The 18,762-nt window shown below is 31.2% G+C and overlaps 2 protein-coding genes across 3 annotated transcripts in view; one reads left to right on the top strand and one right to left on the bottom strand.

Moving 5' to 3' along the window:
* LOC111041174 (lipase 3-like) overlaps positions 1 to 12,305 on the bottom strand; it is a 31,572-nt gene extending 19,267 nt beyond the window's left edge. The window contains exons 1-2 of one of the 2 annotated variants that reach the window (XM_022325380.1): positions 12,054 to 12,305; positions 1,770 to 1,888 (exon numbers count right to left, since the gene is read on the bottom strand). The gene's annotated coding sequence lies outside the window, so the exon portion shown is untranslated. The remainder of the gene's footprint in view (positions 1 to 1,769; positions 1,889 to 12,053) is intronic. The other variant, XM_022325379.1, reaches the window with a different exon arrangement.
* The window catches only part of LOC111041175 (lipase 3-like), a 22,155-nt gene continuing 8,500 nt past the window's right edge, over positions 5,108 to 18,762 (top strand). The window contains exon 1 of the mRNA XM_022325382.1: positions 5,108 to 5,449. Within this exon, the coding sequence (XP_022181074.1) occupies positions 5,108 to 5,449 (342 nt within the window). The remainder of the gene's footprint in view (positions 5,450 to 18,762) is intronic.

Below are 18,762 nucleotides of genomic sequence, written 5' to 3'. Positions count from 1 at the left end.
AAATGTTCATTTTAATTTATAGAAAATATTTTTTTATTATGATGCATAAGAATGTATATACATTGGTTGGAGGGTTCGTGTATTTTATGTTGATAATTGTTCAGAATTATCACAAACACACTCATATAAAAATATTAATAACAGGGCAATTATAAGTAGTATAAGTGTCGGCGGTCGGCCATCGAATTTATATAGGCAGTGTAGCAATAATAGAATATAATATTTCAGATTACGTATACGAAGCATAAAGGTTGTATATTACCTATTAAAATAATTATTATGTACGGATAACATGCAATTTGATTAAACATTTAATTGTTATCTAGATAAAATAACTATTTTACGAGTTATTCAAATAGTGGGGAAAAGATGAAAACAGAATAGATGTTGGGTACTAGTCTCACACGCTCACTCCACTCAACTCATTAAATTTATTTTTGTTTTTTATACCTAAATTATTATTAGGTAATGATTTCTATATTTTGAGAGCTTGTCATAAATATAAATTTTAACGAATATAAAAATATAATATTCACTAGTTTTTAAATATGGTAATGAATAATGATTAATAGGCATAAATAAATCAGAGTAACGTTGTATAATCTCAAATCGTAATTCCGAATTATAAAAAAATGTTGTAATTTTTTCTCAATGCCTACAATAATACTAAAACCTACCCGATAAATCAGGTATTTAAATGAAACACATAGCAAAATAAAAACAATACAATATGCAATGCTCTCATCACAAACAAGAAAGTATACTTAAATAATCTAATAACACGGTTGAAAAACATTTCTTCTATTAATTAACCTAACTATTGTATTAATTATGTATGGAAACAAGAGACCTTAATTCAAAGTCTGAACTTCACACTATTTATAAAATGAATAGACAATGTAATAACTAAAATATTAAAACTTGATATTATATTATATTACATATTTATATTTTCTACATAAGACAAACTATTATTTGATAGTTAAATATTATTATTTAGGCTATTATACCCCGCTTATTGTTATATTCTTAATACTTTACATGAAAAAATAATTTCTAACCACGTATTGTACAAATAACTTTTATTTTTGAAGATACAAAGATAAGATCAGACAATAAAACTCATTAAAACGCGTATGAAAAACTATATAGTCAAATATAAGGCCCAAAAGTCAATTTCATTGGCTATAAAAATGTTATTGCCGATTTACAATAATAAAAACAAATAGACATCACTAAACTGTAAAAATAAACAACCGTAATACCGTTATTGCTTGAATATTTTAAATTAGCCAATCACATAAGCGACCTGTTTTATTTACATTAAGTAATGACTGTTTGTCATACAATATTACATCAACATAAAGTGACAAGAAAAATAAACTTCGATTCGAAATCAAAACAGTTCATGATTTATTGAAAATTAATGTGTTAATTTATGAGCGTTGAATGTTAATACTCAATATTATTATATAATAAATCAAAATATACCTTCCAGAATATTACTTTTTCATACTTATCTATGTCTACAATTATCTATAAGACTATATCAGAAGTTTTTTTTCTTACTGAATGATGAGCAAATAATACAATAATAATATGTGTATTATTATACATGTTAGAGCAGTTGTGAAGTATAAACATTCGTATAGATCACAATAATACATGCATTATGAGTAAAACGTTACCTATATTTTATAATTATTGAGCTCGACAATATCTTCAAATCTCTTTTCTATTTTTATGATGTTATTTTTTTAAGGACTTACTCATTTATTGTGTAATTGCTTTTTTGGATATTATTTTCCAAAATGTACTTTAAAACGAATTTTCACTGTTTGAATTAAATCAATTTTGATTCTCACTTAGGTTCGATGAATTGCATTTTCTAAAAAAAATTAAACGTGTGAATTATGTCATAAATTATAATGTCATGATGCAATCATACAGATAATTTTACTAGGAGGACCTGTTTATACATTTAACTATACATTTGTAAATATTTATGTTTGTACCTATTAAAGAACAATATTAGAGAACAATATTTAAGTAATTGTATTTTGTATATGACATCGAATGCAAATAACGAACCATCAATCCAATGTATTTTAGTATACTTTGTGGAAACGAAAATTGAAATTGCCTTTAAAGTAAGTTACAAATTACATTATGAGCCTAAAGTTAAGTATCCTTTGTATGGAAATAATAACTGTCTTAAATAATGATTTTTATATACAATTATAAATTATTGGAAAATAATGAATTTTATTTCTTTTGTTTTTACAGTTAAAAAAGTAATAAAAAAATCTTTGCAATAAAATGTACCATTCAATCATACTATATTATTTTATCAGAATAATAAACATTATAGTTATTACTCATTACTCATTACATTATTCATTAGGTATTATATCATCTCGTACTTTAATAATTTAAATTCCATGCTCACATAATTCTGCATTGTAGAATAATGCAATTACGATTTACTTTAACATAAATAAGATAACATTTTAGGTAGGTACATATAAAATACTGATAATAATTATTATCAGTTTTTAACCATCAACTACAATCTATAAACTACTATACAGTTATGTTATAATACTTTCTATTACATATTTTATAGTTATTGAATTGTATAATTTTTCCAGTAGGAAAATTATTGTCAGTAAAATTGCCAATTGGGCCTCTTAATCATTATAATCATGATAATGGATAAATAATTACAGAAATTATTAGATAAACAATTTCTACTTTGACATACATTTCATCAATGTCATAATTATACTTAAAAATACATATAGACATTTTTTAATTGTATGTCATACAATGTTGCTCCGGATTCTTTAGAATTTACGTAGACTATAAGACTAATATAAATTGAATATAATATTTTCGTTTTTGTTGTGTTATTATTAAATTTACTCGTTTTTAGGTAAATATTAAATCATATTGATTAAATACTATAATTTAATAGCCATTCACTGTTTTTGCGGTCTTCAAAGGTAATAAAGACGGTAAAGACGATGGATGAATGATATGCTGCAATATTTTTAGTATACATAATATGTATATAATAGGTAATATATGTACTCTGGCTGAGTTCAAAGATATTCCTGTATTTAAATGGTATATAACATTTCCACAGGATAAAAACCGTTATTATTTGTAGAGTCTTGAAAGTTTGATTCCATTGTGAAAATATTGTAACGGTCCTAGAGTTTTAGTTACACGAATTTCACATACTAACCTAATACCCGACACATACTAATAAGTAACAACAATATTATAATTTATAACGCTAATACAAAAAATATATATCAGCATATCCCTCCCAGACTCTAATAATATGAGTATGAGTAGATATATCTACACACTACGCGGCAGTGTGCCTACAGCATTGCGATGACACATAATACGTCCTCAGTCCAGTATTAAGTTAGGTAGTTGTAAGACTCATACAAATATAAGCTCATATGACCATAAAATATTATATTAATGTACTATGTATATTATTGCTTATTTATGGCAGTGGCAGTCGTCTTTATTGTCGTGATCATCAGTATAATAAGCTGCAGAAATATACACGCGGTGAATAATGACCGAAATCCTTCTGTCGATACGCAACTGATCGTTATGATAATAAATAGGTTCATTAATATTTTATTATATTATATTTTGCAACGACGTTCGGTCGATCGACTTCGAAGTCGCAATCCGTTGCGGATTTGAAACTAGGACGAATCGCGAGAGAACTATCGAGCATGTGCATTGTGCACGTTCGGATTCAAATAAGTCACAATATAAGCGTTGTCTGCCACCTGGCCATTATTATAATATTATTATAGCTGTAGCTGTCACCTAAATAACGTGTCTGCAGTAGTTATGTACATATAGTCACCGCAACAGCCGTACCGTGAAAACTAGAATATTATCGTGACACATAAGACCGAGTAATATAGCAATAGAACGCTCGTAGTTTACCCATACGCGAGATCTACTGCAAAATAATTTAATGTATAATAATTAATATTACGTACGAAACGACGATACACAGACCCGCGGTAAAAGAGAAAGATAGAAACATACAGACAGACACGGAGGAAGAGAGAGATAGAAAGAGACTGAGAAACGGACACCCGACACCAGAGAGAAAGAGAGCTATAGCGTTGCTCAAATATATAATATTATACGCGTTTTGCAAACACTGTCTTACACGGTGAAAGGATGCGCAGGCGCGCAGTAGTATACGGCGGCCGAAGTACACGTGATAAAGTTTAATACTCAAACATAATTCGATATTTAGCAAGTGGCTATATTGTCGGCAATTCACTAGATCGTATTATAACACCGATAGGTATTATTATATATCGACGAGAACGCCGCGGCTGGCGCAGGAGATAGTTGATCGGACGACGAAATCTCTGTAATAATATGTATACGACGGTTATTGTGTGTACGCTTCGTCCGATATACCTATACAGTGTCCGCTGCACCGCTCGTCGTCGTCGCGTAGTGGGACACTGGAGCTCTGCTGTGATGCGGCCGCCGTGGCGGCGCAAGGTCGAATAGCGGCCGGTGGCGTCGGAACGGCAAGCCGCGGAGAGCCGCAAAACCACTACTACTACATTATGTATTATGTTATGTATCCGACAGCAGCGGCGATTGCCATGTCCTCTTATACACATTATAATAATATATAATATCGTAGACGCGCGCGGAATCCGCGGTCACAGGCTGTGCGCCGGGTCCACGCCGCAGTCCGCCGAGCGCCGTCGACTACTCCGGGTGCGAGCAAACGAACCGACGCGTATAGCAGGGGGAAAAAAATGACGTTCCGATCGCCGGTAAGTTTGGGCAACCGCCAGCGACAGGGCCAGGCGCCACCAGCACCACGCCGTCAGCGCAAGACTCTACCGCAATAACGATACATAAATCATAACGTCCGCGTCTCCCGTTTTATATTGTATTATTTGTCATCGTAATAATAATAAAATTCAATCTCCTCTTCGATACTATATACCCATATTGTATTAATCGACCGATCTACGTATTATTTTACTGACAGTCCGCATAATATTTCGATCGTTACTAACGTGTTCCCGAGATGCATTACTACATGCTGGCCGCGTTGCTCAACGCGGCCCTAGCGACCGGTCAACGGCACGCGGTGTTTGCCGGCCGCCGACTGCAGCAGTGGCGGCAGACCGGCGACCGGCCAAACTACCTGCAAATGTTGGCCGGCGGCGGCGTGTTGCCCCGCAGGGTGTGGACGGGACAGGTCGACGGCCAACAGCGCACGACCAGTAGCAGGCGACGACGCTTCCCGACGGCCAACGCGAACCCGGTGATGGGCCACTGGAGGGCCCTGCACGACAAGCTAGACGTGCAGTCCATGTGGCCAGGGACGGCCAAGTACGCGAACGAGATGTACTTGCCGGCCACAACGGTAAGTTATATAACTGCAGCACGATGCACTAGGAAAAATCATTATACGTTCGATTTTATTCGCGAAATATGATGACAAGAAAAAATATCTACTCGTAATAACATGTTCAGCTAAATTTAAACCTTAGTTTTTTTATGATTCTTAAAACGGGAATGAAAAGTTAAAAGAATAAAAGATATTATGTTAGGTTATAATGTTTGGCCCAACGATTTATTAGACATATAAGATTTCGACATAAATTTCGTCCAAATGGAAAATGATATGTACCTATATAAATAAAGAAAAACCATTTGTGATTTTGGGACATTTTCCCAAACGAAAACCACCGACTGTATTAATACAGTAAATAAATATCCCATGCACGCAATGGTATTCTTGATGAATTTTTTTTAAGTTTTTGAAGAAAAACTTGTTTTTATTATATGGTTAGTATTTATATGCATGTAATATATATATATATAATCTATACATACAAAAATGATTGTGTGCTTGCATTCGGTATAATCTCGGAAACAACAAAAGTTATCGAAGCCATAGTTACTTTTAGTACATTAGGTGCCACCAAAAAATGTCTGGGACCAATTTTTGGACTGTACAAAGTTTGACGGGTCAGCTAGTTATTGACTTATTGTATACAACTCGAGGAGACCCTCTGACGAGACATATCCTATATATTTATTCTCCACATAATCTAAAACACCTAACATTTTGTTAAACTCATAGTTTTAACTATTAGTTATTACTTATTAGTTATTAGTTATTACGTATAACAAATGTTTTTATATCAGTATTCGAAGTTTAATATTTATATATCTATTATATGTGGTGTTAATGTATCGCCGGCAAAGCCGGCAGCCAGAATACTAGGTAAAGTTTAATTAATAGTCTTACTCAATAAAAATGTAAAAGTATAATCGTATTCGTGGGCTATTCAACTAAAAACTATAGTATTTTATATATTAAACTTTTATTAAAAACGACCCAGCAGTTTTTGAGTCTATATAGAATAAACAAACAAACAAACATTAATTTATTTAAACCATAGAAAGATTATAAATATATAAAACGAATTTAATGCACATTTTGATATTTTGTGGTGCACAGCACTATAGTTAAATATGAATATATTTCAATGTTTTTATTATTATATTTGATTGGGTGCAATAAATTCTAATCTATTCAAGATTTTTAAGATGGTGACAAAACGGTTTTAGGCCCCATTTGGATCTTAGCCATACATTATCTAAATAGGAATATGCGTCTAAGCGTGTGTTTACAAAACATTACGAATTAATAACACAAAAATAATCATTTTTCTTGGAATTTATTCTATAATTTACTATGTTGAGAAATTTAGATACGTAAAAAATATTTTTTCGAAGCATTATCATAACGCTATGAAATGTATAAGACAAAATCAATAAAGTTTGGAACGAGACTGTTTAAATATACACAAATATAATATAATATAATATAATTCAAGGTCAAAAGTATGACTACAATTTTATTTCACACTGATTTATTCGATTTTTTCGGTTCATTAAATTACATAAATGTATCCATGCTCTAATTAGGGCCACCTAAATCTCAGAGTGAACAACACTAAAACAGAGTGAACAAGGGCAAATATTATGAATATAAGTTAAGAATTTTCTAAAGATAATTAATTTAAATTACATTCAATTAATTAAAATAACCTAGCAAATAAATATAAATATAAACAAACTGGTTTTTAAATTGTCATCTTAAAAAAAACATATTTTCTAAAAATAATGTATAATCTATATACTACCGTAACATTACTAATTTGATAATTGAATAAATTTATTATATTTGCAAAACACGACATATTTTTAATTGTAAAATTTTCTTAAAATAAAGCGTACCTATTGATACAAAGTTCAATACACAGTACTACTGTACAAGCATATTATACTGAATATAGCCCACACATGTTATAACAATGTAAATAACAAAACATTATCATTTTGATTTGACCATTCTGAGAAATCGTAATGATACTGCATTGACATCTATTAAATGTGTATACAGTTATTATAGGTACTGCTAATCTCCGTAGATAATATTATATTACCTATACAAAATAAACTTTGTAATAACACAAGGTATACCTATAGATGAATTCTTGACTAGTATTTTTATGTTTAAGATCAAAATCAGCATACTATCATGCCAGTCACCTAAATAATTAATACCAATAAACTACTTCTAAGTATGACAGTTTCAACGTTACAAGTTACAACGAATACTGAATAGCCTAAAATGCCTTAAATGCTAAAACGTCACAAAAAGATTCGTTTCTCGTACCAATACTCAATAGTACGAAAATCACTCATAAAGTTATAACAGCTGATATGCGGTGTATGTATTATAATAAAACATTAGAAAGATTATTAATATACTATAAACATTGATGAATTAGAACTATTTTTTTTTTTTGAGGGGGGAGGTGTCAAATCTAAAAGCTTGATGATCTTAGCTGAATAAAAAAAAAGATATTCATAAAAAATTATGTTTGTTGGTTTTAATCCCGTCCCCCTGGTTCATTCATAACTAGAAGCGACTTTTACAAGGTACGAATCGTGAATTTGCAATAATTTATATCCAATTAAACAATTCGTCTCTTAGATACAACAGGTTACAGTAACAATCGAATAATGTGTCATTATCATTAAAATAGTATACAGTAAGTGGGTATACCTAGTGAAATGGTACCTATACGGCTATACAGGAACGATGACTATTAAGACTAACCACCTGCAGCTAACAACGAAATGAAACCGAGATGGGCAATCACCTTCGGAGGATTGTAATAACTAATAAGTAACTTTATTTTCTGTAACGTGCAGCAACCAACTATTGTAAGTAAAATAAACGAATAATATGTGGTTATGAATTTAATATTTTTAACAGCGGGTAAGCCCTTAAAATAACTGGTTCAATTTATTATCCAAACCTTCCTTGAATCGTCAAAATCAGTCTAGTATTTTTTTAGTACATAATCCTCAACCACTCACATTGATTCCTATATTATAATAGCTGTTACTCAAATTTACATTTATATAGAATAGCTATTACTAATTAGAATAAATGACAAAATATAGTTTACTACCGAAAATTACATCTAATCAAATTAACAACTTAATAATCTGTAATGAGCCGAAACAAAATGCTTGTTTGAGCCACTCTATAGTGTATACGAGTACCACGAGTTGACAAAAAAAGCTGAAAACCTCCCCCCCCGGTATCAAAAAATATACTGATATGGACGATTATGAGCTCTACCCCTGAAGGCTGAAAGATACATGTAAACTCTCCAGGGTTTCTAAGAACTTAATTTGTATTATTATTGTACTATTATATAGAATATAGTATGAACATGCAAATTTTAAAAAATTCATGTATATGAATTATAAAACTTAATAAAAAAATTATAATTCCTGCAGATAAACATAATGTTGAATCGGGATTCGAGAGAGGTTACCTCTGCCCATCGACATAACTTTTATTGAAAACGATCCAGTAGTTTTTTAGTCTATAAAAGACGAACCAAGAAACACTCATTTCTATACATAGGTTAGGTTAGGTTAGGTTAATAATATTATATATATAGACAGATCGTCGACAGACGCTCACCTCTCCGGGCGAAACGGGACTATTAAGGTATGGGTCACGTGCGGAACTGACACGGAAATCGACAAGTACAATCGTTTCGAACTCCGCCGCCGGACTTCGGCTGCAGGAAAGGACCCGTTTAAAAGACACTGAAAACTGAACTCAGACGACAGCTGCTGTTATAGTTTTCGCCAAAGACGCTTGTGCGAAAGCGCACGACGGTGGCTGGGCCGAGCAACCAGTTTCCCCGCGGTCGAGGGATCACCGTTCAAATCGAGCGTACTTTAACAACGCGAGTGTCGCAAGCGTCCGTGGTCATCGGCGTGGCGTTTCGATACAACTAGATTTATTTTATTGTTGACTATACGGCCTACGGTATTTTAATGTTATTATCATAATCGTTATAATTATTATTATCATTATCATTATTTTGACATCGAAAATAAATAATGATTATAAAGCTATATTAAATTACGGATAGTATAATACACCTATTAATAGATACACTGTGCGGAGGTGGTTATATAATAACGCTGTTATTGTTATATTATTGTTATTATTATAGCTTATCTGTATAATTTACGGACAATGATATATTGTCATACTATTATCTATAATATAACACGCACGTATTTAATAGTTTTTGTTGTTAAGCACGGTCCGCGAGTACTTATCGTTATCGAGTGGCATAGTTTTGCTAATCGATGATAAATAATAAATTATGTCGTCACTTTGATATCATTAGGTATCTATACGACTATACATCAAGAGCAGCTCTGAAGTCCATATTTCTAAAAAATTGTATACTGATAAAAACCAAATTACTGGAGAAAAATATAATAATATCAAGTTTTCTGAAAATTATGACTTAGCCACACCCCTCCCCCAACCATGTCTCTGGGTAATCATGATCTACATGGGCAGAGATTTAAAAGAATTTTATAGAGACTAGGTTAGGTTAGGTATTATATTATAATATAGGAAATTAATAACATCATAAAAAATTGTATTATTTTAATTTGGGTGAGCCTTTGATTATTATAGGGGGCAAAACAAAAGTTAATTTTAACTAATTTTTACATTTTATTATTGAGTAACTAGTAAATCACACACAATCTGCAGGGTGATCTGTGATCTTTTATTCCACCCTCGGCTTTTGTTGCCTAGTTAAACCGTTACCGTCAACTTTTGATTTTTGAAAGGAAATCTGCAGCTACTACATTAATTATTTGTCTGTTCTAGTTATGAAATTGAAAATATAGGTAAGTACATATATAATAATATTTTATAGGTTGGTTCTAATACATCAAAAGTCGATGTACTGGTTTGATCTTCCGCTGCAAGGATTAGGATTGAAAAAACGAAATCAATAGGACATATTGTACGTCAGGAACTCACATAACTCACATAATTCCGAAAGTTCGAGATACTTGGGTGGGTAAACTAAAACTCTGGACGGGTTCCATTCCAACTGTGATAACAGAAACAGCGTTACTTGAATAAGCCCAGTGAAAATAATACGTTTACTAAGTACCCATAATATCTTTTAATATATATTCAATATTCATATACACACAACAGATTAACCGAAAATGTGTTAACGAAAAATATGTACCTATTATTGTAAAAACGGTACAGAATTAAAGCAGTTAAGTCCCTAAATGATTTAAAACTTATAAAATGTGCATTAAAAATGTGTATTGACTAAACCCTATTTTTTATATACAAATTAGCAAAAAATATTAATTATTGTCGAAACGAGATTGGATTCCGACGCCATAGTTGCACGATAATATGCCATTATTTGGACGGAACCGTCTGCCGCACGAATTAAGATATACTGAATACTACTGTACTATGGAACGGAAGGTAATAAATTCAATTTCTAAAATGTGAGACACTACTTAACGCTACTTAAGCCCTACTGCACCCCTATGTGTGTAAATTTTAATTCATGTACTTATTCATAATATGTTTTTTTAAATATGTATCTACAAATTCTAATGTTTTAAAATCAAAGTTGTAATAATAAATAATAATATTTAATTCACTAATCAAAGTTATTAATTTTTATAATCATGTTTCCAGTGGTGTAAATTTGATGGAGCAAATGTGGGCATGTAACACTTTCACCACCACATTTCAAATGGCTACCAGAAAATCATAAAAACGTATAATATACCTATTATAGATTCTTTTAGTTTTAAAAGTTTATATTTTTTCATCAAACAAGTTTTTATAAAATTATAATTATCGAGCAAGGGTTTTTTTTGTTCTAATTATTAGGTACGACTATAGAATCAATTTTCAGGTGGGAATTTCCGAAGGAAGTTGGAGTATCTAAGGGTTTAAAATTAAAATATTTCTCTGCAGCAACAGAATTTGAGGCCAATTTATGTCACTTTATGGTTTCAAATAAACTAGCTAATATAGTTAGTAGTTAGTAGGGTTAGTGACTTAGTGTTATTGACACACAGCTGACGTCTTAGCAATTTTCAGTTTTCAGTTCAATTTTTTTTACATGATAGCCTGCCTCCTTCTGCATCCAGTTTATCGTAATTCGTGGTCTGTAGTTAAGTCCCGGCTGATTTATAACTCATAAAACATTGATTAAAACTAAAGTAGATTAAACCCTATCGAATGACAGTTTAAAAGGTGTCAAAATATTATGAACATTTTATGGGGTACAGAAAATGCTAGTATAAACGTCCAGTGAAATGTATGTACATACGGTTAGTTACTGAAGTTTAAAATCAAACTCATTTTCGAAACGTTATTTCGACTACTTATCAGTTTACTTAAAAGCAAACATCACTGTAGAATTAATATATTCATCGGCGCTGCTAATATTCTAAACAGCGCCATAGTAAAAAGTATACATTAATCGCTCAACTTAATCCAAAATGAAAAACTGTCAAAATAGCAGCTGTTCAACAATAACATATAATTTTAAATAATATTGTCTTACCTTTATGAAAGTTGTAGTGAGAGTCAGTTGTTGATCAATATAGAAATATAGACACACAAATTATTATTGTTCAAGCACAGAAAAAAAAGTATGAGATAGATAATATTATATATATAGAGAAAATCGTATAAAAAGTAAGCACAGGCAATTATCTATCATGAAGCACGAAAGTCAAATAAAAATATTGAACATATTATAATACATAGCCAATAAGTGGCAATAACTGAGACCTGATTAAATGCTCGTATTTTCTGGGGATAGGTTTTTATAGATTTTCCTATCGATGAATATATATGCATAATAATGAAGTGATAAAAATATGATTGATAATTTTATATTTATTAAATAAAATCTCTTAGATAAAATTGTTATGTAACGTGGATGGATTGATAATATTATATCTACAGACCGCCCCCGCCCAATAGACAATATTACAATAATGCCCTACTTCCCGTTTTGGAATCCTGTCCTGTTTCGGTAATAATGAATATTTTTTACTAATTTTGGTATCAGCCGATAGGGATTAATCTATATTCATTTTTAAAGTATTTTATAAGTTTTAAATTATTTGAGACTCAACTGCAGATCGCCCGGTCCGATGCTTGGATCATAGCCGGGTGACTATGTTGCTATAATTCTGTACCGTTTTTACAATAATAGGTACATATTTTTTACTAAATTTGGTACACATCATTAGGGGTTAATGAATTCTATTTAATTTAAATTATGTACCAAATAATATATTTAATAATAATATAACAGTTTTAATACAATTAAATATATTTATTATGTTATGGGTACACGGATAACAATATTTTCGCCCGGCTTGTTCGGGCCGCACTGTTTTTCTTATCACTATTCACCGCAACGTTTGAAGTAGGACGGTCTCGGGTTTTAGACGTTTTAGTATTACTCAGAAAATTCAATACTTTTTGAAAAAATTAAATAATAATGGTAATGATAGTGTCCAGTGTTCATTTAAGAATAACTTAGTAGACTAAAATGTTTGCAAAATAAAATTGAAATTTGAAGTTCAGTCGTACAGTGTAATTTGTTTATAATAACCAATAAGAAAACTTGATGTTTTGAAAAAATTCGGTTGAACTCTACAACTCTAGCTGTTATGTTTTGGTAATCTATACTGACATGTTTTTTATTTGCAATCGTTTTCGTTTGAGGTTCTAAATATAACTATTTACCCACATAGTTTATTTACGTATACCATCTACGAGTATAATATTATGTCATGTCGTCGTGTGACTAACGACTTCTTCTTAACACTTTAAAATACTTGTTATTGTTTAGTGATTATATTATTTTTAACTTTATTCTTAGAGTTTAGACACATATATAGTATGCAAGATAAATCAAATTGAAAATTACATTTACATAGGAAAAGGAAAAAAAAGAAGTATTTCTTGTTTTCGGCTAGTCGAATCTTTTTTTTTTTTGTAATATTTACAAAACAATCCAGTTCATATTTTGTACACATAAACCAGTTTATTCAATTGCAATACCAACCGGTTAATAGTTAGATTACACGTTAGTACGTTATATACTTATTAATTATTGTTACCACGTGTAGGTACTCGTAGTATATTGCTCTCGAGATTTCTAGAGAAATTAAATATATAAAATAATTATTTGTTTTACTGATTTCCTCGATTTAAGAGAAAAATCGATACATATATGCGTGTTTATAGATCAAGTGTCGTCCGAGTCTGTAAAGACCCGTTGCAAAGACAATTCTCTCGTTTCAATTGTGCAGCATCATGGTGGAATATAAAAGGCGGTAAAAATGTGGAAATGATATTTTTTTTACATTTTTACAAATTTAACTTGTCAACCGCCGAGGGATGTGATATTTTTACTTTTATAGTTTTACAGTACATACTGCAAAGGTAAACTGTCCATAAAAAAATAATGCGATGCCTGCATATGTGATATACATAGCCGAGCCAGGTGGATTTAGGGTATAATTCTGTGGGGGTTAGTGCTTTGTAAACAAAAAACTGCTGTTAAAGATTTTATTAAATATCAAATGAAGAGGTTGATAGTCTGTCATCCTGATACCTAAGCTCGAAATTCAAAAGCTTATAAAAAAAATGTGACTTTATAGTTTATAATCGATATTAAAAGAAGTTAAGAATCTCAATTATCTATTAATATCAAAAAAGAGCAAGATATTTTTTAAAATTTTAAATGTTCAGAAAATGCTAACACATTACATATGATACATATCAGTTGAAAATATCAAGTTACTACAGTCTACACGATAATTGGTTTTAAAATTAAAACAAAAATAAGATAGATTTAGTCAAAAGCTGATTTTAAGTAAAATATATTCTCATTTTTGTACCGTTTCTTAATTCTAATTTCTTTTTTTTTTTTGACAAGCGATAGCAAATTTCTACATTTGATGTCTCAAATTACAAACTTAATACAATTGTTTACCAAAATCCTCCCTCGGAGTTATAAACCAAAACATTTTTCTCTAAAATATAAATTTTTTTCAGACACAAAAAAAATCATGATTAAAAACACACATCGTATTAGTTTTAATACATTCATTGCTTAAATTCAATTTAATTAATTGAATTGTATATTTTAATTTATAATCTATGCGCTACATCCCGATACACGACAATATCACTTACTCTTGTGTCTTCAGCAATTCGTCTCGGCGTCATTGCCGCAGGCCATCGCAGGCCAAGTACATGACGTGTTTTGTCATTGTTTTACGCGCGTGCTCGCTTGATTATCTGATTATCTGATTAGTGATATTTTTTTATTTTTTTTCCAATAAATTAAACAATTATAATTACGGTAAAAATTATATATTTTTTCTTTCTCAAACGCGTACGTCTCGAACCTTACAGTATTACTATATAATGCGTACTACTGCGTAATACCTAATTAACTACGGATATATTGTACACATATAGCTGGTAGCTAAGCGTCGTATACTCGTATATATACACTACTCGTACGTAAAAAATGTTTATGTGCCAACGATATCATTATACTGGTCATTACCACCCGGCGACCTTGACACGGTGTGACAGTCTCCTGCAGCTTTGAGGTAAACGCGCATAATAATATTAATAATATATCATCATTATTGTACGATATATACATAATATGTACCTACGTAATAATATACGTGCGTTGTCGATATTATCGTCCGCGGACGTGAACCGTGTGCGCATATATTAAAATGCACGTAACCTATACACGATATACGCTCTTATAGGTACCCTGCAAGTATATTGTATACGCACGTGCTTGGGCACTTGGTTCAAAATTATCCGGTGACAAGACCTCATAAAGTCGCATAACCATCGTCTCGTATATTCTCATATATAGGTACCTTGGTAAAGACTCATCTTAAATCCGAGTCCTATATGTATATAAATCACTCGTGGAACGCCCAGAGATTAGTATTTTAATAGCAGACTCTCTGCTCTCGCGGACTTTCTCGTATGTATTGCATGTATAAATGATGATAGCCCTTTTATAAGCGCAATAGCCAATAGGTATGCGTTTATATGCATATGTATGTGTACTTAAAATGTATATTTATGTGTATGTACCTATATGTATACGCACGTGCCTGGACACTTTGTTTGAAATTATCCGGTGACGCGACCCTATTGAGTCGCATTCAACCATCACCGTCTCATATTCTCATAAACCTTTAGTGAAGACTCTTAAAGCACACTTCTATACGTATAAATCACTCGTGGAACGCCCACAAATTAACATAGAGACTACTTTGCGTGGTCTTTCGTGTGTATTGCACTATTAGAAATAGTGATAACCCTTCGCAATAGGTATGCGTTTATAAACTATTGTGTATGATAGGTATATATGTATAAATACACTGCGGTCGTGATTTTTTTTTATCATTATTTTTTCCGTGAGAAACAGTCGTATGTTATAAACATGAAATATACTGTGGTTTTTCGCACGCTTATTGCGACATAAACAGACTGAGCGTGGAACGAAAATAATTATCAAATATATACCTACATAATAATATAGGTACCTAATACCCAAATATACAATTTAACGGCATGCCCGTGGTCGGTTATATACCCTATAGGTTCGTATATAAATAATGACAAAAGTAAAATAATATGGTAGTTAACTTCGTTGTACATGATTAAAAACAAAAAAAGGTTATTTTTGGTACACGCATCATCGCGATTAGGTACGTTTAATCACAACGAAGGCAGTCATTAAAAAAAATTATGTTAAGTACCCATAAAACTGACGATTTCATTGGTATCCATGAGAGCATATCCTATAGATAAATATGCATTTGATATATTCGTATACGTTTATTGCTGCAAAAGTTAGTGTAAAGTTTGTATAAAATATTAATATATTAATATATATTCAATACTCCACAGAATATATTATATTATCCGAAATATGAATTTTTAGCAAAGCTGTTGGTTGCGGGAACAAAATATAGTAATCTCACTGTAAGAATTTGATTTTTAACATTCATATACTATACTCAATGCGTATTATATTCCACTTTTTAAATGGAAATCAAACCAAAGAGTATTCCTTTAAAATGCTCATAATTGATATTTTTTCAGGTTAGTTTTTCAGAAAAATACAAGAACGCCCATAAATCTATAAAATCGGTAGTGCATAATGTATAATATAACATACAATATATTGTGCATAATTTTACCTATATTTTTAAAGCGTATATAATATTTATGAGCAAACATAAATAGGTATAACATCGCATGACAGCCGAAAACGGACATCTCGTAGGTATGCACAATATTAATTTGTATATTAAAATAGTGCAGTTCATAGGTTCACTGCTATACAGCATATAATTATTATTCATACCACTGTCGTTAAATAACGATTTAACCGAAGTTAAAACGTTATGTTATGTTATACGCGATCGGCTACCTACCATTAGGTTTATTTTTAGGTAGCATGTTATAGGTAACAAAAAACGAATATCGTGTAGACTGTAGACAGACAGACGAGGTACCGCACTTGCATTATTAATATTAATATTTATGTTTATTGTAACCGATACAGCTGACAAACGGGGTCACGGATAAGTGCGACGGCGAATGATCGGCGAACTCTCTGCTGCGACCGTTCTCAGAGCTCGCGAGATTCGAGACCGGACGTATTGTACATGACACATTACACATAATAATATAATATTATATAATATATGTATAATCTTCGTCATCATCTCAACTTCCTATTTCCAATTTGCTTAAAATATTCGACAATCTGTAAACAATAAACGATATCGATGAGAAAAACTCAACGACACGGAAGACGGAAATAGGTACGAGACCGCAAAATAAAATATTATTAGGTACCTACTAGTTTGCTACAATGTTTATTGTAGACTGTAATGCATATAAGTATATAACCATAGATCTTTGGACCAATTTCTTTTAAATCGATTGTGGATATTTATTGTGGCGATGTAAGAAGTGTATCTATAAAAAAAAAATAGTTGGTGATTGTATATCGACGCCGGAATTATTTATAACGAATGTCTGCAAACAGTCATCGACTGTTGGTGATTTTAGACCACCACACTTAACTCGTTTGTTTGTTTATTTTAAAATTTAACTTCATGTTTAAATAATATTTACATTTCATTAACATTTACGAGTACATAAGCATAGCTTGTGTCGAGACTCGATAGGTAGGGACTAGGGAAGCCTATGTTATAATAATTATATTTATCTACTATACATTTTACTCAAGAATTTGGATTTATAGCTGTAAATATAATCATGCTAAACACTGAACAGTAATAATTATAACAACAATCACATCGGTAATAACAATAATAATAATTATGAGACATTAATCATTTGATCGAATATAACAAATATTTATCATTAATTTAAATTTACTAATATTATCAATCAATTTAATACCTGATGGTTATTGATTCAATAATTGTTTACTCTATTTCTATAATCATATCTCACGCCTATGCTGTAATAGGTTGGATTAATATTAGATTACCACTATTCACTATATATTTTAGGTGCATTATTATGGAATTAAAATTATTAATTCTTTTTTTTCGTATGCTATGGAAGGCAGTATTTGCATAGATGACACTAGACATTTTATTAGGGCAGACCAAATGATAAATATGAAAATAAATTCTAATTACAAAGTAAGACGGTATTTTAGTTTTTCAATTAGTATTTTATTCAGTCGGTATTAGGCCGACGGGCCTGACTATTAGTTTTGTCTATATGAGTATTTTTCATGCATTACGATAGGTAGTCGATAGCTGATAGATACCTATCAGTACCTTTAATACCTGTTAAGGCCATATTATGAAAGGCTTATATTAGTCGGGCGTTCGTGGGTTCTATAACGTAGATGCATGCAGATCATCAGGTGGGATTCGTTGATTATTTAGCATTAATTCAGCGTGAAGTAGGTACCTATATTTATAGGTATTCCATTTTAAGATGCTAGTTTAGTCGATTTCGTTCTTGTTGGTTACGATCTTATAGACCAAATACATAAGTATACTTTTTGACTATACTTTTCGACGAGATATCTCGTCCTAGCAGATATTATTTGACCAATTGCGGGTGTAATGAGATTAAATATATGTATAATGTACATTGTTAATTATCTCCGTAATTATTTACTGCCGTGTCACGATATGAGGCCATAC

The sequence above is a fragment of the Myzus persicae genome, unplaced genomic scaffold (assembly GCF_001856785.1).
Source record: "Myzus persicae strain clone G006 unplaced genomic scaffold, MPER_G0061.0, whole genome shotgun sequence".
NCBI lineage: Eukaryota > Metazoa > Arthropoda > Insecta > Hemiptera > Aphididae > Myzus > Myzus persicae.
Note: the sequence above shows the minus strand (reverse complement) of the source record. Positions and strands in the feature narration are given on the sequence as shown.